This window comes from Stigmatopora nigra, chromosome 13, assembly GCF_051989575.1.
Source record: "Stigmatopora nigra isolate UIUO_SnigA chromosome 13, RoL_Snig_1.1, whole genome shotgun sequence".
In the NCBI taxonomy this organism is placed as follows: domain Eukaryota; kingdom Metazoa; phylum Chordata; class Actinopteri; order Syngnathiformes; family Syngnathidae; genus Stigmatopora; species Stigmatopora nigra.
The window spans coordinates 10,762,303-10,787,412 of record NC_135520.1 but is presented as its reverse complement, the minus strand read 5'-3'; the positions used below and the strand labels follow the sequence as shown (position 1 = coordinate 10,787,412).

Here is a 25,110-nt window from a genome sequence, read left to right as displayed (position 1 = left end):
TCCAAACAGCAGCTCAGAGTACCCATCCTTTTTAGAGTAATTGGAGTCTTTGGTTAATGACTTTGGGTGGCTTCAAGGAAATATTGGTTCCTGATCCGATGTTTCAGTAAGAGCATGGTGTGCACCATAAACACAGTTTATAGTGGGAATGGGGCATTGCTGACATTGACTTAGGAGGTTGTGAATCGGTGAGCCGAATACTTTGAAGACCTTCTCAACTCCATCAACACACCTTCCCATGAGGAAGCCTGGGGAATCTGAGGTGGATTATCCTATCTCTGGGGTTGAAGTCATTGATGTGGTTAGAAAGTTCTTTGGTGGCAAAGCCCTGGGGGTGCATGAGATCCGTCCAGAGTTTCGAAAGCTTCAGGATGTTGTGGGATTGTCTTGGTTTCTCCAACATCGCGCGTTAATTTTAAAGTTTATTTTATGTAACATATTGTCAGAAAAGTGTGGCGAACAGAACGTGTTGCCATCAGGTCTCTCTCCTCTGCACACACTGCCGTTAGCTGCTACCGTCTGTCTCAAAGGTAAGAACTCCATACAGTACTGTACAGAATAATGTCACATTGTCTTGCATAACTACTAGATAGGTATTTGTTACTTTGTGAGCGTAGGTGGTGAATTAGAAAAAATATAAAAACATGTTTTTCCCTTATAATATCCTATTTTAGGTGTTTTTTTTCAGAGGGTGGGTACGGATTAATTTGTATTTAGTTATTTTATATGGGAAACATTGATTTGAGATACGAGTGAATTGACATACAGGCTCGGGCCCCGGAACTCATTAAACTCATATCTCAAAGTATTACTGTCTGAAAAATTTCCTTAACTATTGGAACAAAAACATGAAGTCATTATCAGGAGGATTAGCAAATTACCGGTCTAATTTAATACTAATGCGACTGCATCTAGAAGGACCTGATTTAAACTAATGTATTACCTTGTGCCCTAAAACTGCATAGGCTGCTAACCACTATAGTACCTACTTATTTATGTGAACACAGTTTCATTTTGACTACTTATCTATGTTGACTACTTATCTATGTTGACTACTTATCTATGTTGACTACTTATCTATGTTGACTACTTATCTATGTTGACTACTTATTTATGTCGTTGACTACTCATTGTGTTGACTACTTATTGTCTTGACTACTTGCTGTGTTGACGACTTATTATGTTGACCACTTATTTATTTAGTACTTATTATTTATTGATTATTATTATTATTTATTGATTATTTATTTGTGCACTTCATGGTGAAGCTTTAAATCTCATTATACTTGTATAATGACAATAAAAGCATTCAATTCAATTCAATAAGTAAATAAAATAATTCTGACATAGCTATTGGACAAAGAGACTTATTATTTATTTATCTAACTAATTCACTATATTAAAAAAGATAAAACAACAAAAAAACAATCATAAACAAAATAAGCCACCTGAATGACAGAGTATCTGCCAACTGTATTTGATTAATCATCTTGTTAATTTTACCTGACATAGACAATAACGCCGACCGACCACATGTCTAGTGAACGGTTGTAGCCCTTGTTGCGGAGCACTTCTGGTGCCAGGTAGGCTGGCGTGCCCACCACTGAGCGACGGAAAGATTTCTCACCGATGATACGGGCAAATCCAAAGTCACACAGTTTCACCTGTAGGCAGAAAATAAAAATGGACCAAAAGTCGACAAAGCATATTTTTGCTTCGTGATTATGTTTCTCGCCTGAGGGAGAGGATCTGCTGAAGCCAGCAGGACATTTTCGGGTTTTAGGTCACAATGGACAATGTTCTTGAAGTGTAGATGACGCAGGGCAACCAGGATCTGAAAAGTGTCAGCAAAACAAGGCAAACAAAGAAACAAAATAAATGGACTAGTGATTATTATTGATTCACTCATCTTCCATGACGCTTACCCTCACAAGGGTTTGGATTTCCATCTTAAGCATTTTTTTTGTTTGTTTTTTTTGAGAATGTATTATGTCTCCTCAAGGTCCAACTAATGTCAATCAATGAGACTAAACAGTCCACTTTTTCTATTGTCTTAATTCCTTTTCCATCAGTGTTTCCAGCTGTTTTTGTGCTTTTTGCTTTGTTATTCTGCAGCCTTTTTGACTGTATTGTCTAATTTATAACTATGTGTAACTATGCCTTTCCTGTATCTGCATTCTCACCCTCTTGTTACTGTGACAATAACATTTCCTGAATACGGGATGAATAAAGTCATCCAATCCAATCTATTCCAACCTATCATGAAATGCCAGGCCATTGAGAATAGATCCAAACACAACCTCAGAATTAAGAGTACAAAAGAGTGAATGTCAAACAAAAACAACACAAGCGAGTCGGCGAGTAAACTAAGAAAAGCAAAGTACCAACTAAGCAAAACCAGACATACATCCATCGAGAGGAAGGAGAGCTCGGGTGGAATATCGGGAACACTTGCCGGTAAGAAAAATGCAATAGCCAAACAGCCATTGTCTGTGACCTAAGTCCTTAAATACTGAGTACTACTCATAATGCACCACCCACATGGGTGCTGGAGAAGATCAAATGAAATGAGAGTCAGACCAATACATGACGCTACTCTGCATGTTGTTTTGGGACGTGGGAGGAAAATGGAATACCCAGATAAAACTCGGGCATAACATGCAGAAAGGTTTGAACCTGGGATTGAATTCTCAAGCTCAGAACAGTGAGGCCAACACGCTAACCAATCAAGGCCAGGCCGTCGTCTAATCACCATGTTTCGAATCCGCTAACTATTTAACAAACTTAACCACCGAACACTTCAGCGGTTTGATTGCGGACAGCTTGGTATCAAACTTGGTGTGAATGTGACTGAGGTCGAATTGTTGTCTGTCTTTATATGTGCCCTACGTCAAACTGGCAACCAGTCTAAGGTGAAGTCTGCCTTTCGCCCGATGTCAGCTAGAAAAGTCTTTGGCACCTCGTAATCTTGACAAGGATAAGTGGTGACGAAAATGAAAATTGACATTTAAACCATCTAGTCAGTAAAAAAAACTGTTGTTTAGACCAGTGATTTTCAACCACTGTGCCGCGGCACACTAGTGTGCCGTGAGAGATCCTCAGGTGTGCCGTGAGAAATTATCCAATATCCTTTTTTTTAAATTAACATTTATTAATAGATTTCTGCAAATATGATGTCATTGTCCAATGTCCGTGCTGCAAAGGCTGGCAGCGTAATGTAATATTTGTCCGTGTGGCAACACGTAGTTGATTGACACGTTCCGCCAAGAAAATTAGTGATGCACCGTGGTGACAGTCATGGAGAAGTTTTTAAAAAGGACAACTGCAAACTCCGAACTGCGCCCTGGACAAGATTCTGACCCGGATAAAGGCCCTAGTATGAGTGGTGGAGAAAACAAAGCAAAGACGGTGAGCTCAAGGCAATATAGTAAAAGCTATCTTTCGTTTGGATTTACTTTCACCGGGGATGAGACGACACCTATTCCGTTATGCCTGGTGTGTGGCGAGAAGCTATCCAACAGCGCCATGGTGCCAAGCAAGCTTAAACGCCATCTCCAAACGAAACACCCGTCGCTTCAAAACAAGCCGATAGACTATTTTGTTCGCCTGCATGTAAACACAGAGAAACAGGCAACGTTTATGAGAAAAACCACAAAGGTAAATGAGAAAGCGCTCAAAGCTAGTTACCTAGTCGCCGAACTTGTTGCTAAATCAAAAAAGCCGCACACTGTGGCAGAGACATTAATACTACCTGCCTGTAAAGCCATTGTCAACGAGATGCTCGGCCCTGGTGCGGCTAAAGACATAGATAAAGTCCCGCTCTCTGATAACACAATTGCCAGGCGTATTGATGACATGTCTACAGACATCGAAAGCCATGTTTTGGAAAAGATACGCATCAGTAGGAAATTTGCGTTGCAAGTTGACGAGTCTACGGATATTAGTGGACATTCTCAGCTCTTGGCCAATGTGCGTTTTGTGGATGGTGATGCCATTAGAGAAAACTTCCTATTTTGCAAGACACTGCCAGAAAAAACAACTGGAGAGGAAATTTTTCGGGTCACATCGGAATATCTTGACCAGGGAGGACTTACGTGGGAAAACTGCACAAGTGTGTGGTGCACTGATGGAGCTGCAGCCATGGTCGGGCGCACCAAAGGCTTCGTGAGTAGAGTGAAGGAAAGAAACCCAGATCTGATTATTACGCACTGTTTTTTGCACCGTGAGGCCCTCGTTGCGAAGACTTTACCAGTAGAACTGGTTCCTGTGTTGGACGATGTGGTGCGCATGGTGAACTTTGTGAAGACACGACCTCTGAAAAGCCGTATATTCGCATCTCTGTGTGAGGAAATGGGAGCGGAGCATAAAGCCTTATTGCTCCATACGGAGGTCCGATGGTTGTCGCGCGGTAAGGTGCTGACCCGTGTGTATGAGCTGCGAGAGGAACTTAAAATGTTTCTGACAAATGAGAGGTCTGATTACTCAAATCAGTTTGCAAGTGATGAGTGGTGCGCAAAGTTGGCATACCTGGCTGATATATTTCATCATCTTAATGAACTGAACACAAGGATGCAGGGCCGAAATGAAAACCTGCTTACAAGCACAGATAAAATAAATGGATTCCGTTTAAAGGTGCACCTCTGGCAACAACATGTGCAACGTGCCAACCTGGAGATGTTCCCACTCACAGACAAACAGCAAAGCAACACTGCTGCACTGTCTGAGGTAATAGGTAAACATTTGAAAAGTCTTGAGGAGAAGTTGTCATTATATTTCTCTTCAGCCTCCACTGAATGCTTTGACTGGGTTAGGGACCCATACAGCTCGGCATCAGTTGTTCGAAAGGACATGACTTTACAAGAGCAGGAGGAACTAACTGAACTGAGACAGGATCGTGGTTTAAAACTAAGATTTGCTGATCTTCCTTTGGACAGTTTTTGGTTGACTGCTGCCAAGGAGTTCCCCATTCTGGCCAACAAAGCTGTTCTGACATTGCTCCCATTTTCCACAACATATCTGTGTGAGCTGAGCTTTTCAAGCCTAACTGCTATAAAAACTAAAAACAGAGAGAGACTGAGAGCTGTTGAAGAAGAGCTTCGTGTGTGTCTTTCTACTATTCCTGCCAGGATATCGGCTTTGTGTTCATCTAAACAGGCCCAGGTTTCACACTGACTGAGTATAAATAAATTGAGAAATTATATTGTAATTAAATATACTATACAGAGTGTCATTTTGTAAAATCTTTGGTTAGTGGTGTGCCACAAATTTTTCCAATGTAAAAAAATGTGCCGTGGCTCAAAAAAGGTTGAAAAACACTGGTTTAGACAAACAAAAACAAACTAACCAATAGCTGCCTGGCTGACTTACGTATATAAAAACTAACACACTAACTGACTGAATTACTGAAAAAAATAAAACAAGTTGATACAAACTGACTGATTGAATAACTAACCAAAGTTCACACAATTAAAAAATGAACATTACTCTCAAAACCAAACCAACAAAAAAACTAAATAAATGACGTACTGATACGCTGACCAACTAATTAAGCTTAAAAGTAATAATACACTAAAGATCAATAAATTAAACCAATAATAAACAGACTGACTAGCAAAGTACACATGTAGGGTAGTCAAACAATAACTATTGGACTAACAAACAACAAGTAAACGGAATAATAAGAAATCACACAAAAAAAACAACAACAACTGAGAAACAAACTGACTAAATAACTGGCATTCAACAAAACCTAATTTGGAATGAAATGACAAACTAAGTGAGAAATCAATTAAACAAGGAAATTGACTAACTGCAAAAAACGACAACAACAACAACAACTAACAAAGCAAAACAAAAACAACTTAACAAATGAACTCACAGACTGAAAAACTAAATCAGGGACAAGCGAGCTATTTTAAACTGGACTATGGAAGAAATAAAGGGAAAGCATTTGGAATGCGTTGGACCTGCGTGACCAGAAACTTGGTGATGCGCTCAGGCAGACGTCCTTTCTCGCTGGACAGAATCATCTCCAGCATGTCTCCGTGAAGCTTCTCCATCACCACAAAAACTCGTTCCGGAGTCTCAAACATGCAGTCCAGGTTCACTACGCCAGGATGGTGAAGGTTCTAGCCACATCCAAGACAAACACAAGACCATGATACCACTTTGCGTCTTCATTTATCGCAAATTCACTACTTCAGTCCTTTTTTCCAGTATTAACTCTTAAATATATATATATTCTTCTTCTTATTATTTTTTTTAAGTTCATAAAGATGTGAAAATCCATGCTGAAAATCTTAAGCAGAAGCCACCCTTGCTAATAGGACTCAGCACTGAAAAAAAAGTTGACCCTACTTTGCGATTTTTCGATTATCGCGATTATGTCTGGTCTAGATTAATCGCGATATTCGAGGGATTAATGTATTTGTCATGGTGTGGATGCGGACCTGCAAGATGGCCACCTCGTTCCTCAGCTGACTTTCCTGCTTGGTAGGGAAGCGAAGCTTGTCGATGATCTTGATGGCCACATCGCGGCTCGAAATTCTATGTTTTCCTGTAACCCCGAAGAAGTTAATCATTGGTTGCCATTGATGATAATATACTTCAGTGGCAGTCAATGAAGGATACGGTGTTGTGTTTGACCTCCATAGACGATTCCAAACTGTCCTGATCCAAGAACTTCATCTGGAAATATCTGATAGATGGAGTTGATGTCCTGAAACATGAAAAAAAAATTGATTGAAAAATGCAAGTACTCAACAAATGGACATGATGATGTTTTCAGCAGCCAGTGGCGGTAGCTTTGTCCACTCTTATTTATTTTTCGTGTTTTAGAGCCCTTCTATATTTTAATATTTCTTAATACATTCCTTTTTACTTTACTTATTTATTCTTTTTACTTTAATGTTTTTACAACTTTTTTGTTCTGTTAGCCTGGCTTCTTTCTGCTACTCCTTTTTTGGAACCATTCAGCCAAACCTACGCTGTTATACACATGGGACTAGCTGTTACAATACGCAGCAGAAGGAGCAACACCTCAATACCGCTGGAAATTCAGAGCTAGGCAAAAGTGCCAGGAGAGGAAGCAACACTTCAGACCAACCACTCCATCATGGGATAAGATGGAAGAGCTGTCGGCGCTTACCAGGCCGGAAACTGAGTCGAGCGGTTCTACTCTGCTACTGTTGTCTTCAGCCCCAGACTACTGAGGAACTGTGCAGATAAGCTTGGAAGAGTGACTCTGCATATTCCCCACCTCGGTCCCAGTCAGCATAACTCCCCCATCTTGTGTAAGACTTCTTGTGTGGTTCCTTCCAGTTTTATTGAACTTTACATCGTCTTTTTCGTTTAGTATTCTTGCTGCTTTTCTATCTTAATGATTTGATTTGGTGATTCTTAAAGATTCCATTACTTTGCTTTGCTTTGTACTTTGTGCTTTTGCTTTGTGCTTTTGCTTTGTTGTTCTGCGGAGTTCGTGACTGTACTGTCTAACTTGTAACTGTTATTTTTTTTTTTGTATCTGCCTTCCCCCCTTCTTGCTACTGTCACAATGAAATTTCCCGAATACAGGATGAATAAAGTTATCCAATCGAATCCAATTTTTCTAGGATAAAATTTGAATTTGTGTGTGTTGCAGGTGTGTCCTTAAATGTTGAGTAAATTGTGTTTATGTGTTTGGATGGTTTGTTTTTATCTGGATCTTTTGTTGATGATGTGTACATTTTATGTATTCATATGAGTATGTGGATGTGTGTGTTATCTGGGCGTTAAGTTGATATTGTGTCTTTTTTATGTTTGTTATGTACCTTTTGTGTAGGTAATTTGTTTTTTCCTAGGTGTTTTGTCCATTTGGTGTTTATGTGTAGGTTTTCTATAGATGTTGTGTAGACAGTGTTTCTGTACATGCCACTCATTGTTGTTATTGATATTGTGGGATTTTGTGTGTTGTAGTGATTTTGTGCAGTTGCTGTGAAGTTCTTGTGTAAATAGGATATGCATATTAATGAGGCTTTTGTGTGTTTGTTTTGTGCACTTTTTTATTGACATTGACTGGATTTAGTGTATATTTTTGTTTCGTGTCGATAATATGTCAACATTGGGTGTTTTTTTTGTGAGCATTCTGTCTCAATTTTAGGCTATGTATGTGTGTTTTCATTTGACGGTTGTGTCGACATTGTGTTGAGTTTTGTGTGCCTTCTGTGTTTAGTATGCTGTCGGCCCATAGATTTTATGTAGTTATTATGTAGACACTGTGTGCATATTTATGTGTGTATATTATGTGGATCGTGTATATCTGTTGTATATGCTTTTTTTGGTGCCATGGTGGAAGTTTTATTTCCAACTTTGTTGATTTGTTATTCTTGTATGTTTTGTGGATTTTCTGTGTATGTCTTGGGCATGAAATATTTCCAGCTGTGAGGTCGCATCATCTGGTGCGTGCGCTGACAGGCTAATATAACACCTCCATCAGGAGCGCACAAAGAAGAAAATATTACTGGCTGCTCGCAGCCTAATTACCACGCGTCGCCATAGCGACTCTCGCTCAGCCTTACCGAGTAATCACAATCATCTCCTGCCGAGGTGGCGCACGGACTGGCCCGACACTCACCTTGGGGTTGGTACAAGCGCCACTTTGTCAAGTTGAGCACTTTAGCATTTTAGAAGAACACTGGCTTCATAGCCAGTCTGTGTGTGCATGTGTGTGTGTGTGTGTGTGTGTGTGTGTGTGTGTGTTTAGGTTCTTGCTACTTCTCACCACGTTCTCCTGGATGTGACTGTTGGAGACAGAAATACTGATGGAGATTTCCTCTGCGCAAACACAAATAGAAAAAACGATTTTGACATTTGTCTTCACTCTAAACAATTCAAAATATAGCTTCAATTGATAGAGAGAGTAAAAGAAACAAATAAAAATCAGCTGAGGGAACGGGTAATTACTATGAACTATATTGGTGTTCATTGAATTAACAACGGGTGCACTTCAGTGCCAACAAATAGAATGGATGGTTATCCACTCGTGCATGTTTTGGCTTGAATGATTATCTCTACTGAGAAAATGAGGTGATTCATTAACCCGACAGAAGTTGATCAGGTGGTCCAACTTCTGCCGGATGACACACCCACACGTGCTGCAGCAAGAAGGTTTAACGTGTCTCCCAGCAAAATCTTCAAAGCGTGGAAGAGATTTCAACGGACTGGTGGCTAGTCTCGGAGAGCTTGACAGGGCCATAAAAAGTCCTCTACCCATTAGCAGGACGGATACCTTCTTCATTGTGAAAGGTAGAAGAGGCTAAGCACTGCTCATGCCCTACTGAATGACATCCAGAGGACCACTGCCGTGAATGTCTCTACCCAAATCAGGAACTGAGAATCCCTGGCCAGCAGTCTATAGCTTGGCTGGCAGTTGCTCAAGAACACCAGAATTGCCAAGTCCACCACTGATGCCCTTTACTTTGAACAGACAAGAGCAAGTTCCTCATGAGCACCTGTGATCGATATGAACGATTCTGGAGAAGACAAGTTACACTGCCTATAAGATGGATCAACATGACAGGTTTGGTTATGGGTCGGTGATGGTGTGGGGGATGCATATCCATGGAGGGACATGGACCTATACTGCCTGCGAAATGGTGGTCTGACCACAATAAGGTATCGGGATGAAATCCTTGTACCCAATGCACGACAACTCCTGACCTCCTGTGGTATGAGTATGCACGCAATACCTTGAGGATGAAGGAATTGAAACAATTCCCTTCACGATCCTCTGACTCAAAACCAATAGAACATCACCGATAGAACATTTGAGGGATATTATATCAGGTCCATTAGGCACCAATAGGTTCCTCCTCAGACTTAACAACAGCTCAATGATGCCCTCAAACAGATTTGGGGGGGAAATACCATAAGACACCAGCCGTCTTGTGTTCGGGAGCATGCCGCGATACTGTCAAGCATGCATACAAAGTTGTGGCTGCCAGACAAGATACCATTTGCTTTCGCTTCATTCCACTCTGATTTTTAGGTGTCAAAACAATTGAGCCCCCATCCTTTTGTTTGTGGGACACTGTCCGGTCGTTATTTGTATAGATATCCAACTTCATATTAAGATGTGATGTATCTCACGGGTTTCTTCAAATTGTTCTAATTGTTTTGAGCAGTGTATGTATAGTTTTTTTTTAATAATAAATCATTATTGCTTAAAAATCTTACAAATAAATGAACCAAAAATTTAATGAAATGTTAAAACTAAAATTAATATTATTTAAACTGGTCATGTTCCTGAATAATACCTTTAAAATTATTGTATTTCGCAGTATTAATATGTGTTATCTTTGAACGGTTAAATTGACACTCCCCGACTTACTTAATCTGATTTACTTTAGCAGTGAATTAGTTGCACTAGAAGTCAAATACATTGTGACTGGAATGTCTGAAAGCAACCATTTAATGGTGCTGAATTATAACAATTCACTGTTCCAATAAAGCACAGAATAATGTCACTCACCACACAAAAAATCCAATATTTTTCTTCCGTTCTCTTACATTATGTTATATAGGGAGAGAAGCCTCAAATAGACATGAGTCACAACCACTTTGATGTCATTTTAAGTCTGAAATATCTATGATGGCTGGCGTAGGAGTCCACCCACAGAGCACCAGCTGGTATTGAGAGAAGACCAGCAAGCACTGCTGGATTTAAAAGGGTGATTTGAATTTGTAATTTGCAAAATGACTCCACCTTTCAACAACCTCCGACATGGCTTTTTAAAAATGTTCTGTTAAAAGATCCTAAAATTAATGCGGTGGTTCTTCCACTTAACTTTGGGGTGGGATGTTTGGGTTCAATTCCCACTCAATGGCAGTGTGTTTGTGAGTGTACGTAGTTGTAGTCTGTTGTGCCCTGCGATTGGCTGGCAACAAATTCAGGGTGCCCCCGCCTAAATGTAAGGCACAAGGGGCAGGTATGGCTTCCCGGACGGATTTCTAAAGCATTTCTGATTGCATGTCTACTCCAGTACTTTTCAGATTCCTAATTAGTAACAGAAATGAAAGCTAATGGTCACATACGATTTCACTAAACACAGCAGGAATTAAAGGTCCCATAACCTGGATTTTTACATACCAATTAAAAGATAAAATCTTCTCAAATTCCAAAATTAAAGAACAGCATTCACACGGAAGTAATAAAATTGTCCCCCTAAAAATCATTTATGTTATGGTCCCGTCAGCTTTCTTAAAAAACATTGACGTCAAGAGAAGTGAGGGAGCCAGAAGAGGGTTTGCAGTATGTAGACAGGTTCTTATTGGTTTTATCATGGAATATAAAAATGAAGAATGAGGTTGAGGATGCGGATGATGACCCAGACGGCACCATTGAAAGCAAAGTAGGAAAAATGTCTGTCTCCCATTTTGAGAGTCATGGGGGCTGTCTTACAGTGTGGATTGAACTTGTATGGTACAATCTCAGGTTTTTCGGAACTGTGATATGGGGCCTTTATGACCATCACAAGGGCCAGATTGCTGCCAAGTCATAGCAGAGCAACAAAGCCCTAGACGACCAATAAGGCATCAATGCCACCAAGGGACAGCAGAACGATGAATTCTTCGATGACCACCGGAATAGCTACAATGTCACCAAGGAACAGCATCCTAAAGCATTCCACAACTATAAACACTACAAACACAAATAACTCCAAGGGACAGAATAGTTTAAATCTCAATCTGACTGAAGATTCGACTGACTAACAGAATGAGACGGGGTAACCCAGAAGTCCTAGTGTGCAATTGCCAATAAACAAAAAACAGAAAGAAAGATAAACTAAGAGACTATACAACATTTCTCATCAGGTGCTCATTTAGACTCCGTACCAGTTAAACCAGACTAATACACAACTTCACTTGTGATTGACACATCACATATTTGTAATGAATAATGTGTATTGTAAATTATTTGAGGAGATTTGGAAAATTTGCATTTTAGTTAAGAATTCATTCATTTTCTAAACCGTTTATCCTCACAAATGTCGCGGGGGATGGTGGTGCCTATTCCAGCTAACAATGGGTACTAGGTAGGGGAAACCCTAAATTGGTGGTCAGCCAAATGGTTATGAATAAATGGGGAAAAAGAATTTGTCATTTTAATGTCAGAGTACTCACTGTGCCCATCGCCATGACAACTGTGAGAAATGCCCATGGAGACTGCAGGCATGAGAGCGTGCTGTATAGCCATCTCCCACATTCGGGCCACATCCTGACCCGCACCGCTCACCTGGTAAGAAAAAAAATCTCATCAAACAATACAAAGTTTGCAATTTTATTTAAAACTGCCGTTTTAGGGCTATTTTCAACATTTTTTTCTGGTCCTGCTAAAGCTGCAACCTCCAAAGTCTGTTTTACTTGGCAAATGTACACCCCAAAAAAGTCTCAAGATGTCATGCCTGAAAAGACAAAGGAGGAAGTTCACTTGAGTCAGTTTCCTTTAAAGGAGGCTTAGAATTTTGGGAAAAAAATCTACCAATGAAGCACATTTGATGTAGCAATGTGGGAGAAACAACTATTAAGTAGCAGATCAAACAGTAGAACCAGAAAATAAATAAAGAATTTATGCCCCAAAAAGACAATAAAAGTCAGACATTTTGACCTTCAGGAGCCATTCTTGAATTAGTTCAGCTTTTTCCTTCAAGGTCAAACTTTACAGATTTTAACTAAAAACTGCCAAATCTGAGCCACATATGCTCAACAATATTATAGCCTGTGAATGTCTTGTACATTAATAGGAGTTGTTTTTGTTTATTTCTTTTGCATCACCAGCACATTATCGCCGTTGCTCTCAGACCCCTGCAGCTCTTCGCCCACATAGTAAACCAGAGAACTTGTGGTGGCAATCTCAAAGCAGTGTGCGTTGGCGCCGTCCGGGAGAAGCGAGAAATTCCGAGCGACCTCTAATGACAATATCTCTGACAGCGGAATCTCCTGAATGACACACATGGGACCAAATTTTCTTGCTTATCAATGTGCATACAGTTTGCATGACTATTTTATTTTCTAGCTTTGACATTACCTTATAATATTTACTCCCAGTGTCGTTCTGGTACAACGTGAGGCACTTACTATCCAGGCGCCAATAATGTCTCTTCCTCTGAAACATACATAACATCACGTCATTAATTTTAATGAATAAAAAACATTTTGCATTATCCCATTTGGCTTCAATCATTGGCTGTTATTGACGCCGATTGACATCCAGTCCTCTTTGACTAGAAGACTGTAGAGAGGCTGGCAGCCATGAGTCTATGGTCCTCAATCAGAAAAGAATTGACTCCCGAAATGACAGCCAATGAATTCATTTTACCAATTCTTGTGGCATATTCCTGCTGAGACACGGGCAAACTACGGCCCTTGGGCCACATACGGTCCGCTGGGACTTTTAATCTGGCCCACCAACCAAATAATATATATATTTTTTTCCCCCCAACATGGCGCCGTCACGCGGAAGCCACTGGCAGTAGCTCTGTCCATTTATATTTGTTTTTCGTGTTTTACAGCCCCTCTATCTTTTTTAAATTACATTTTAATATTTCTTAATACATTCCTTTTTACTTTACTTTGTACTTTATACTTTTTATTTTAATGATGACTGATGAGTATGTTAATTCTTTATTCCTTCTTTTCTGTTCATGTTTCATGTGTACTGTTAACGGATGCAGTTTTTTATATGTATCGTAGCTTGTGCTGACCCGCCCATCTGACAATTTTTTTGAGTCAATGTGGCCCCCGGCCCACCCCTGATCTAAAGTGTCAAGTAACTATGTTGAAGTGTATTGAGGAGTGTAATTTCTACATAAATTGTCTTCTCTCCATTACAATGACTTATGACCTTCATTTGTGAAGTATACTTTTTTTTGTTTAAAAAATATTAAAATATTAATACTAATATAAGAAGACTATAAGAAGTGGTTTTATAAGTGGCAAGGGAGTTAGTTTCCAAAGTGATTTAAAGAGCTTCATTTTGACATAAGGGAAGCTCGGTGGTGCAAGTGGTTAGCACGTCAGCCTCACATCTCTGGGGTTCTTGGTTCAAATCCAGGTCACATCCATCTGAGAGGAGTTTGCATGTTCTCAACGGGCTGGGGTGGGTTTCCTCCGGGAACTCCGGTTTCCTCCCGCATTCCAAAAACATGCATGGTAGGCTGATTGGACACTCTAAATTGACCCTAGGTATGAGTGTGAATGTGCATGGTTGTCAGTCGGTTCAGGGTGTACCCCGCCTATGGCCCGGAGACAGCTAGGATGGACTCCAGAACCCCCAACAACCCTCATGAGGATAAGGCGGTTCAGAAAATGATGAGATGAGATAAAATGTTGACAAAAATAGGGCTTTGACGGTGTCTTATGCCATGATAATGCCCAATGGCTACTATATTGAAAGCGTTAGTAAATATCTTTCTGATGAAAGTATCGGTTAACTACAACACTTTTGCATTTTTCTGGAACTGCTGGTCCGAATAGATTGGACATTTATCACCATCAGTGACAGCCAATGAGTACCAGATGAGTACCAGGGTGTCCTTGCTGGTGTAGTGGACCATCCATCCTTCCTTCATGACGTTGCTGTTTTTCCTCTTGGTGTGTTTGACTGACTGCACCACTCTCATCAATGGGATGTTGTTACTGGTCGATGGGCTGTGAAGGGTCAGGACATACCTCTGATTGACATACAAAAAGCTATTATGAATGGCAACTACCTGATGGCCCTGTTGGAGTCATCCCCATCTTGGTCTTGTATGTCTCCAAGATCCGTGGACCCCGCCTCTGCAGCCACAGCAACGGTCATGTCATCTGTTGTCATGGCGATGTCATCGGTGTCATCGATCAGCCCACCACCTCTCTCATGGTCGTCAAAGCAAACGTCCGCCATTATGCCATCGGATTCGGCCCCTGGACTTAGCAGCTCTGTGGGTTCAAATGTTGGTGAGAGTACATAATAAAATGAAAATACTTAACTTAATGGCTCATTAAAGTTTTATTTATTTAACATATTTTCACGCCTGTGAATCGCACGAGTATTAAATGCTTTAAAATGAATTTTGCTCACAATCAGTTGGTGCGCCTTGAGTATACACTAAATTCCAAATTATATTTTGTCCATGAATACTCATTAAATAATTCCAAATTTTCCAAACTTTTGTGCGGGGAAAAAATAAATAAAATAAAAAATCGCCAATATTTATGAAAACTGATCTCAACAAGACCGTTTTGGCTAAAATCTAGATAGTCTCGTAGGCTGGTAGCCAACGACGCTACTGTCATCGATCGTTACTATTGTCACGGTATACCAGCAAAAATTATCCTCAATCGTATGTATTTTTTTTAGCGGTGCGTACGGCAATATCGATAAAGGATGACATGCGCATGCGTAGATATACCTAGAGTAAATTTTGTGGAAGCAAGCATGGAGGAGCCACCTAGTAAGAAACGAGTTACCGCGAGTAAACATGCATCGTACGGTGTTTGTATGTTTTTTTGGGGTTTGTACAGGGAATCATAATCATTTATAAGGGCAGTTATGGGCAGAGGTTGACAAGTATGCCTTTTGCCATGCAAATGGCTGGCACCCATTTCAGGGTGTCCCCCGCCTAATGTCCACAGTTGGCTGGGACAGACCCCAGCTCACTCATAACCCTTTTAACTATACAAATCAATAAATAATAAGCAAATAAATGAATTAATGAACAGCCCATGATATGAGTGATTGTATAAAACTCTTATTATGATGAAATTGTTTAATGTAATTTTGCCCCTCCTGTTCTCCATATATAAGTACCTGTATTGGTGTAAGTATGAGTAGGGGGTGTGCGTGTTTGTGTGTGCTCACCACCATTTCTGGAAACTTCTCCCAAGCAGTTGTTTGGAACCTTTGGAGCGCAACGCTTGTGACAATTGAAGCGACAATCTGAACAAGAAGAGAGACAGATTAACATCAGACACGGAACAGAACTCGTTATCAGTGGCAGGAAATGAGCTAGCCACTTACCTTTGCACTGCAAGCCCTGTCTAAAGATGCCCTTTAGGAGTTTTTTGCAGTGCTGGCAGACAGTGGGTCTCGTGTATGAGTGGATGAGAAAGCTGTGGGGCACTTTCACCTTTGACATCAGAAGCTTGTCCAGTTCGATGGGTCGACCCACATATGACTGGCAGCTAAAGCGTCGCTCACGAGTCCGCCACGTGTCCCCCTAGTTTAAAAAAAACAACAACCTTATTGACAACTTTCATTGAAAGTGTGACATCTTTCGTAATAGAATCTTCATACATGGAAAAAAATAATTTTCAAACTTAACATATGAGGAATTTCAACCCAAACTGTTATGGGAATTCCAAAGTAGTCTTAAAATCTTCATTTAAAAAGATTTCTACGCTGAAAACTGTAATTTGCAAATTTAACATTATCGTCCCAGTTCAGGTATTTGGGTTTTTTAATATCTGACAATGATGGTACATTATTTGTTTTTCGTCCAATACTTTCCGAGCTTGCTTCTAAGTGGCTTCAATTGGTTTTAGTGTTGTTTAACAAGCCGATGACCAACTTGTTAGGCAGTAAGTCATGTGTGATACGTTGTGTCAAAATACAGTTTTTCTTTTTCAGGAGTTCGATTGTTTCTAGTAAACCTAAAATTAGAGAGATTGAATTAAATTAAATTTTGATATTTTTTACTGTCCTTTAAAGACAAGTTAATAGTTAAGAGTGATTCCTACGATTTTAAATTTTCGAACTTCGTTGATTATTGTACCTTGGACAAAAACGTTGGTATCACTGTCAGTTGTTGCTGTTTTTGAGAAGTACACACAGACAGTCTTGGATATATTTAAGTACTGTTGGGATTTTTCAAGCCAATTATACATGCTTGTCGTAGCATCTGTCAGTTCTCGTACAGCATGTTTTTTAATCTTTCCAATAGACATGTAGAACAGCATCATCGGATTTGGCAGGTGACTATCGAAGCACAACAGCTTGACAGATCATTTATGAAAAAACTGAAGAACAGTGGTCTAACCATTTTTAGAATCTTGACCCTAATTTGGAAACCGAATTTCACTCACAAATAGTGTTTTACAACTAAAACCCAGGTTTAAAATCTTAATTTGAAACCTTAAGACAATGTTCTAAATTTGTATTTAGAACCTCACACCTGTCAGCTCTGGGGTACTGGGTTCAAATCCAGGTCGGTCCACCTGTGTGGAGTTTGCATGTTCTCCCTGAGCCTGTGTGGGTTTTCTCCGGGTATTCCGGTTTCCTCCCACATTCCAAAAACATGCATGGTAGGCTATACACTTTAAATTGCCCCTAGGTATGACTGTGTGCGTGAATAGTTGTGTGTCTCGTCGTGCCCTGGGATGGGCTGGACACCAATTCAGGGTGTCCACTGCCTCTGGCCCAATGTCAGCTGGGATGGGCTCCGGCACCCCCCGCGAGTGAGAATAAAGCGGTTCAGAAGAATGAATGAATAAATAAACCGTGCACTTTACCAGGCCCAAAACACAAATGTAAAACAATATCATGTTATAGAACACTGACCATGATTTCAAATCTTAAAATGACTCACAGTCATTTAATTGAAAGCTCTCCAATGCAAAGCAACCTAATGTTGAAATGCTATTTTCAAATATTCCCTTCTGGAAAACATTCTTATTTGGAAATTTTGAATTCATATTTTTTCAACGTGTGCTGCTAGGTGAAACCCTAATTTTAAAGCCATTATATTTAGACCTAAAAATCCAATCTTAAAAGGCAATTTTGAACCATTAACACTTCTTAAAAGTCAATATTTGAAACCCAGAATGCCTAATTTTGACTGAAACCCTGAAACCATCTAACTCCAATTTAAAGCCATAACTCCTATTTGAAATCTTACGTTGTTGTTCTTACCTCCATATTTGGACTGACGGGTGACTGGAAAAGGAACATAAAATAGATAGTGAGGTTTTGCATATTTAATGAGTTTACAATAATGAGAGTGAAGGAACTGACCAGCAGGGCTTCATCACCAAAGTGGGGTGGGGGCGAGGGTTCGCCCGAGAGAGGGCGACCCACTGAGTAGCCTGACACCCCTGTCAGAGAAACATTTGACGGGCGTCGACGCCTCACGCCACTACAGTTGTTTGGGATCTTGAATGCACAGCGCTTGTGGTAGTTCAACCCGCAGCCTACACATACATATAAACACGCAAACAAACATTTATAACTCATTGGCTGGCACTGAAACCCAAAGACGTCCAATTCTTTTTAACGTACCTTCACATTTGAGGCCCTGTCGCACAAGCCCCCACAACATTTCACCGCAATGGTCGCAGAAGGCAGGTGCCCGGTATGAGTGAACGAACAGGCAATGAGGGCGGATCTGGAAGTCTTCAACTGTGGCTGAAGCTGAGCAACAAAACATTCAATGATCAAGGTAAAGGCCCATTGACGGCAATAGACATCTTGTCCCTTTGCACCTGTTAGGCACCAGGCGGGGGACACCATAAATTGGTGGCCAGGCCATTGCAAGGCACAAGGAAACGGACAAGCATTTACAAACTCATATCTAGGGGCAATTTAGAGTCCTCAACCAGCATACAACACATGTTTTGGGTGATGTGGGAGGAAACCGGAGTACAGTCATCCCTCACCACTTCACAGCTTCAAAGTTCGGGGCTTCAGTCTATTGCTATAAGTGTCATAAACGCCACAGATGAAGAACGATGAAGAAGAACAGTGAAGAGGAACGCCTGCCCAAGGGAGAAGAATTCTATTGGTAATAATATGAAGGGAAAGACCACATATGTAGAGCCATCCCATGTCTTGGAATAAAGCTTTCAATAATTTGTGCAGTAAATCTTCATTTTTAATTTTCATTTTCATCAAGTCTCTCATCATCTTTAAATTTTTTTTTTATTAAACTCAAGCGTCAAGAGCATCATTGTGATTACAGTACTTAAAGTATTTAAACAGTTATTATGAATAGATAATATCTGTTTAGTATTTACATTTGCATCTCAAATTTAAAATATACACTTTAAAATACAACACTCATAATTATTGAATTTCCACGTGTTTATTTCAGTAAAACGTGTGCCTAATTAACTCAGGTTTGAGCCAAATCATTAAAAACACACACACAAAAACAACTAAAGGATGATGATTATTGGGTCAGCCAGTTTTATAAATAAAATGTATTTTTTCTTCTTGGGAAAGTTGGCAACGCTATCTAGGAGTAGCGTTCAGAGCCATTTGCCCAAACCTGGGCAATTAATTCCACAAAGGGCCACAGTAGGACCGAACCCACAGGCAAAATATACCCGTCTTACAATGACATGGTACCCAAAAGAATAAGGCTTTATTTGGTCTGCTGAAACTGAACTAGGAAAAATACTGTAATACCTCGATTATCCCGTCTTTCTTTTTAAAAGTACAGAAAAATTTGAAAATCCACGCTGAAACTCATAAACTGAAGCTACTTTTGCTACTAGGACTCAGCATTAAAGATAAAAAAAAGTTATAATAGAGGACGAAACCTACTTGGCAATTTTTGGATTATCGCGGCCATGTCTGGTCTTCATTAACCGTGATAGTCGAGGGATTACTGTAGGTGGTTTTGATTTCAAATGATAAATGTAGAGTCGAGGGTCATGAATGTAAGATAATTGGCATTCAGCAGACCAGATAATAAGGAAGCCCAAAATGCTCCCTATTCTCTCATTTTTCTTGACGCACAGGGACCTGTGTTATGCTGTCTGAGTCTCCGTTTAGATCTTGTATTGTAAAATCTCATTTTCTTCGGGTCTTATTTTCTTCTCTGACCCACTTTCAATTTTGTATTCCAATTTGGCACATTATAAACACAATGAATGCAAAAATCTCCATACTCTTTCTTTCCATTGCTTCATACACCCTCTGCTGGATTCTGCCCAGTACATTGATGGTGTTTCATGTTACATAAATGATTTTCTTTCTACAGTTTTAATAGTTAAGAATCTGTGAAATTCTCTCTCTCTCTCTCTCTCTCTCTCTCTCTCTCTCTCTCTCTCTCTCTCTCTCTCTCTCTCTCTCTCTCTCTCTCTCTCTCTCTCTCTCTCTCTCTCTCTCTCTCTCTCTCTCTCTCTCTCTCTCTCTCTCTCTCTCTCTCTCTCTCTCTCTCTCTCTCTCTCTCTCTCTCTCTCTCTCCCTCTCTCTCTCTCTCTCTCTCTTTCTCTCTCTCTCTCTCTCTCTCTCTCTCTCTCTCTATATATATATATATATATATATATATATATATATATATATATATATATATATATATATATATATATATATATATATATATATATATATATATATATATATATATATATATATATATATATATATATAATCCAGTATTGATAGATTTATAGTTCATATTTTTCTTACTTTTTTAGAAATTTTACTAGTGTAGCTTATGGTCAAATGGGCTTAATATACGTAGTTCCTCACTTTCAGTCATTTGAAAATTACTTGCTTAATGTAAAACCACCTGAGAGTATGGCCTCGACGAGGTCGCCATCTTGGATTTGTGAGGCAGAACGAAGCAGCTGTAGAACGTTGTCAGCTGTAGAGTCGTGGCGGAAAAGGAGGATCTTGTCGTACATCCCATAGAAGCCACATTCAGGAATCTAAAGGATAGACATATGAATAAGAAAAATGGCATAAGGAGCAAACTTCATTTGCCACCGCTGATGAAAATGGAAAAATCATATCTGGGTTAAAAAAAAACTCTTTTACATGACAATATTATAGCTTTGGCTCCAATTACAACACTCCAAAGAATGAAACATATCAACAACCTACCTACCGTCATCACAGTTGCAACGTATCGGTGGAAACATTATTTAAATGACTATTGCCATGAATCGCACTGAAACATATAATCATCTCCAGTCCAAATAATTTAAGACATTTATTGCTATCGTCCTTTATTTGCAACATTCTGATCTCCTCATACTTGTGATGCTCGTCGCCACGGTAACAGCACTCAGTTGGCATGGCAGTAGCCGCCGCTCAAGGCTGCTTCCTTTTCCACTGTATGCACACACACTCATGTACACGCGCACTCTGATATGCATGATGGGTAACTGCACTAAAAGTTGTTACCTCGACCAGACACACACTGTGTGCGAGTGTGTGCGTATAATAGCCATAATGACATGAGGACACTTCACAAGCGCAATCATCCTCATCATCATCATCATCAGTTGCCCGGCAACAGTAGGAAAAAGCCTCAAATGACACAAATGACTTTATTAAAACTGTCAGTCGTTTACTATCTGTGTGTCTCTGTGCAAGTGTGTGTATTTATATTATAGGTACATATGTACTCTCTTCATGTACCCTGATACAATGAATAATATATAAACCTTTTGCAAAGCCACCCGGTTTTGTTAAAAAAAAATCTTTAACGCCAACCATGGATGGCGATTGAGTGCTTCCAGCCATCTCTGTTAAAGTGGATTGGTCATTTATTGCGGTTAACTATAGCAAATGAGTTAAACAATAATGTCATACATCAAATTGTACCTATATGATAGTAATAAGGTAAACATAAACCCATTAAAGCTGTGTATTATGTCATCAAATATATAAAATGTGTGTGTTTCTATACATTCATGTGTTTTCAAATGGAATGGACGTGAATTGGGATCAATGGCACTGGAAAAAAAATAACTAAATGAGTAAATAAATAAAGATTTATTAATCAATGCATTTATTATATTTCCAGAAATATATGTAATACAAAACAAACAAAATTAAACTAGAAATGCTAAATAAAATATTAGCCAAAACTGGAATTTTCATCATCAAATTTTTGTAAGGATGATACTCAACTTGCCAAGCAAATTAAAATGTTTCGCTTTGTTACCAATGGATCAATTGAAAAAAAAAAAAAAAATCTGATGACAAAAAAACTAAACGTGTTGCACAACCAAATGCGGTTGTGTAAGCGAATGAGGGAGTGATTCACATTCGGCTAACGTGGGAAAAAGTTCTGTTATTTGCCTGATTTTAAGAAGTTATTAGTACTAAGAACCCCTTATGGAAACTTGCCATAGTTTGGCTCGTTTAATTTTTTTTTTTTACTATAGGCCGCTTTTACATGATGTTTGTTTGACGTTTACACATAATTTTGTTAAAAAAAAAACCTCATCAGACTTTTCACCAATGCACATGTGTGTGACTTCATGGTAGTGTTCTCTTAACGCTCCGTTTCGCATATCTTTATGCTTCAGCAAAAAAAAAAATCTGATTTAATTTTTAAAAAATAATCTAAATTGTGCATCAGGTCCTCTAGTGGGAACACAATCATTGAGCCCATCACTAAGCACTTTCCAGGCAATATAGGGTTTGTTAAAACCAACACTCATCCACATTAATACGTTCATTTGTGTAAATGTGTGAAGTGTCGCATGCTGTCTTACAGGTGTTGCGGTCACCTGCTGCTCTCGCTAGCAACATTGCATATGTGCATTTATGCTTAGCAAGCTTGCTAACAGTTCAGGTGCAAAAGTGCCAACTGAAGTGCGACAATTAAAGCAACTTAATGGACACATCGGTTTGTGTGTCCCTATGCGTTTGTGTAAATAATGTAAGTGCACTGTGGTTTTTGTTTTACACTGCTCTGAGTTTTTTTTTCTGTGTTAAAGTGACAGTAAAAACCCTTGAATTCTTGTTTTTTGGGCAATGGTACACACGTAGTTGTTAATGGAAATGTTTGAGTGTTTTTGTGAATATATGGAATATGTGTTTTCTAGCAGTTTCTGCAAAGAGTTTATAGACTTCCAACATGATGTTGGCCAGTGTGCACTTTAAAATCAACAAAGAGCTAACAATTTGAAGTAAGCATGGTCATATGACCTCATTGATGTAACTTGTCGCAGTGCTGATGGGGTTCAAAATTATAACTCTGTGGTTAGTGTGGTTAGCCTGCAGCATTACACATGATCACTGCATGACCTGCATTGAATTCCCTCCAACACATGCTCTTATTCAGGCAAACAAGCACACATGTAAACATGGACAAAAGCATTACATTTTGATTTATAGTTTTGTGCATTTTGTTTCTGTGAAGATGTTTTTAGTGTTTTTTGTGATGTTTGTTTTGAAGGAATGGCTGTATGTTTGTTTTATGTGTGTGTTAGTGGTGTGATTTAGTATGTGCAGTTTACAAATATACTTTCTTTGGTATAATTCTTGTATTTGTGTGTAAAATTTACGCGTGTGTCTTAAATGTTAGTCTTTGTTTTTGTAAATTTTATGGGTTTATTTTATTTTGTGTAAATTTGTTGATTTGCTTGGGAATGTTTGTATGTGTGTGCTATTTAATGTTCTTTATTGTGTGTATGTTTTTGTTTATGTAGGTCGTATTTGAATGTGTTTGTAAGAGTGTTGTATTGCAGTAATGTAAGTGTCTGTGGAGAGGTGTGGTATATTTTTTTAACATAAACATTGATTGGCACCAATTTACTCACTGTTGAAAATGTTTATAAGCTTTGCATAAAAATTAAATAAATAAATGAAAACAAATACAAATTTCATTATAATAATGCCTTACTGTCCACACACCACAATGACTTGGTTACACCCGTTTTGGTGACACATTAAACCTGCATTTAAATTCCCAACTAATCATTTGACATTATCAATTAATAATCCCCAACTAAATGAACCATTGTTGTTTCTTTATGTCATAGTGTAAAGTAGGATGGAAAAACTCATGTGATCTCAATTCCTTCCTGTTTTCATTCTTGTTCATTGGTTGAATTCACATTGTGTTGGAATAATGTGGCATTAGCCCATTCAGTGCCAGGGATGGCAATAGATATCCAAACTATAAGAACTGTAATGATGTTTCATAGACATTGTTGACAATTCCCGACCAATCTGTTTGCACTGTAAATACGTTTTTAGCCATTCAGGGATCATGAGATTGATCAGTGCCCGCCTTCCAAGTCTAAATGATCCCATTAGTTGACAGTGGAATAACAACCAAAATTGGATATGGTACTGGGTTAAAGTACATCTGTAAAGAAGAGGTAATTACTAAATTATAATATTTTGTGAACTGTTTTTCAGCATGTAGACTGCAATTTTTCTAAATGTCTTTCTTCAACTTTTTATTTGAAGTTTGACTTCACATCGTCACCCTCCTCTTTTAGGATTAGTGCTGACTGTGTTGACTGTGATTGATCCGGTCTTACCTTTTGGTCCACGATGGAGCAGGCCACTTCTCGCACTTGAGCTAGACTCACGTCAGCCGAGTCCAGCAGGACCGGTTCTCGGCTCAGACCGATCTGGATGTGGAAGGACAGCACGCCTTCTCCGCCCCCTCCACTTCCTCCTCCTCCTTCTCCTCCTGGTTGCCCCCCGGGGAAGGTGAGTAAACTGGGGGTGCGGATGAGCGGAGGCGCACTCATGTCAGCAAAAAAGTAGAAAGACCCACTGCTTCTAAAGGACGCCAAGAAAGGAGAGGAGGAGAAAGAGGAGGGAGGCACGTCTTGGATGTCAGAAGTTCCCAAAAGGAGCAAAAAAGACGAGAGGTGTAAAAGCAGAAAGAAGGAACGAGCGGCACTCCACTGGACTCTGGTGCTACTGTGAAGGGAAAAGGAGGAGGAGGAGGGATGAAGAGGGAGGTGGAGGGAGAAGGACACTCTTCCTCCTCTTCTTCATCATCATGATGACGATGGCGATCATGTGACACCTTTGAACACACAAGTTTGCTTTAAAACGGCACAAAGTTGTCCCCGTTGCTATGGAAACGCAGCAGCGTGCCCAATGGCGCCACGCGTTCATGTGATCGATTTGGAGAACAATTTAGCCATGTGAGCTGTTGCCAGATAAAATTGGTGGTCTTACACAAGATTATTAAGTTAGTTATGTTATCATTATTGTTGCATTAGATTGTGATTTTGAACTTGATTGACGGTCTTTTAAAATGCTGTATTTTGAGAATCAAGATTTAGATTAATTCATTCAATTTCTGAACTGCTTATACTAACAAAGGTCGCGGGGGGTGCTGGATCCTGTCCCAGCCAATTATGGTATGAAAGCAGGGCACACCC

General features: G+C 39.5%; 1 protein-coding gene across 4 annotated transcripts in view; it reads right to left on the bottom strand.

Annotated features, from left to right (window-relative positions):
• Positions 1 to 24,699, bottom strand: part of prkd1 (protein kinase D1) — a 30,461-nt gene extending 5,762 nt beyond the window's left edge. For 2 of the 4 annotated variants that reach the window (XM_077731216.1, XM_077731219.1), the window contains exons 1-18: positions 24,250 to 24,699; positions 20,532 to 20,670; positions 18,293 to 18,424; positions 18,029 to 18,204; positions 17,927 to 17,950; positions 16,037 to 16,235; positions 15,878 to 15,955; positions 14,748 to 14,955; positions 14,562 to 14,685; positions 13,064 to 13,141; positions 12,811 to 12,975; positions 12,160 to 12,271; positions 8,759 to 8,811; positions 6,646 to 6,718; positions 6,450 to 6,556; positions 5,967 to 6,128; positions 1,736 to 1,834; positions 1,504 to 1,664 (exon numbers count right to left, since the gene is read on the bottom strand). In XM_077731216.1, coding sequence (XP_077587342.1) covers positions 1,504 to 1,664; positions 1,736 to 1,834; positions 5,967 to 6,128; positions 6,450 to 6,556; positions 6,646 to 6,718; positions 8,759 to 8,811; positions 12,160 to 12,271; positions 12,811 to 12,975; positions 13,064 to 13,141; positions 14,562 to 14,685; positions 14,748 to 14,955; positions 15,878 to 15,955; positions 16,037 to 16,235; positions 17,927 to 17,950; positions 18,029 to 18,204; positions 18,293 to 18,424; positions 20,532 to 20,670; positions 24,250 to 24,465 — 2,306 coding nt within the window. In that variant the 5' untranslated portion in view covers positions 24,466 to 24,699. The remainder of the gene's footprint in view (positions 1 to 1,503; positions 1,665 to 1,735; positions 1,835 to 5,966; positions 6,129 to 6,449; positions 6,557 to 6,645; positions 6,719 to 8,758; positions 8,812 to 12,159; positions 12,272 to 12,810; positions 12,976 to 13,063; positions 13,142 to 14,561; positions 14,686 to 14,747; positions 14,956 to 15,877; positions 15,956 to 16,036; positions 16,236 to 17,926; positions 17,951 to 18,028; positions 18,205 to 18,292; positions 18,425 to 20,531; positions 20,671 to 24,249) is intronic. The other 2 variants (XM_077731217.1, XM_077731218.1) reach the window with 2 other exon arrangements.
• Between the last annotated feature and the right edge of the window lie 411 nt (positions 24,700 to 25,110).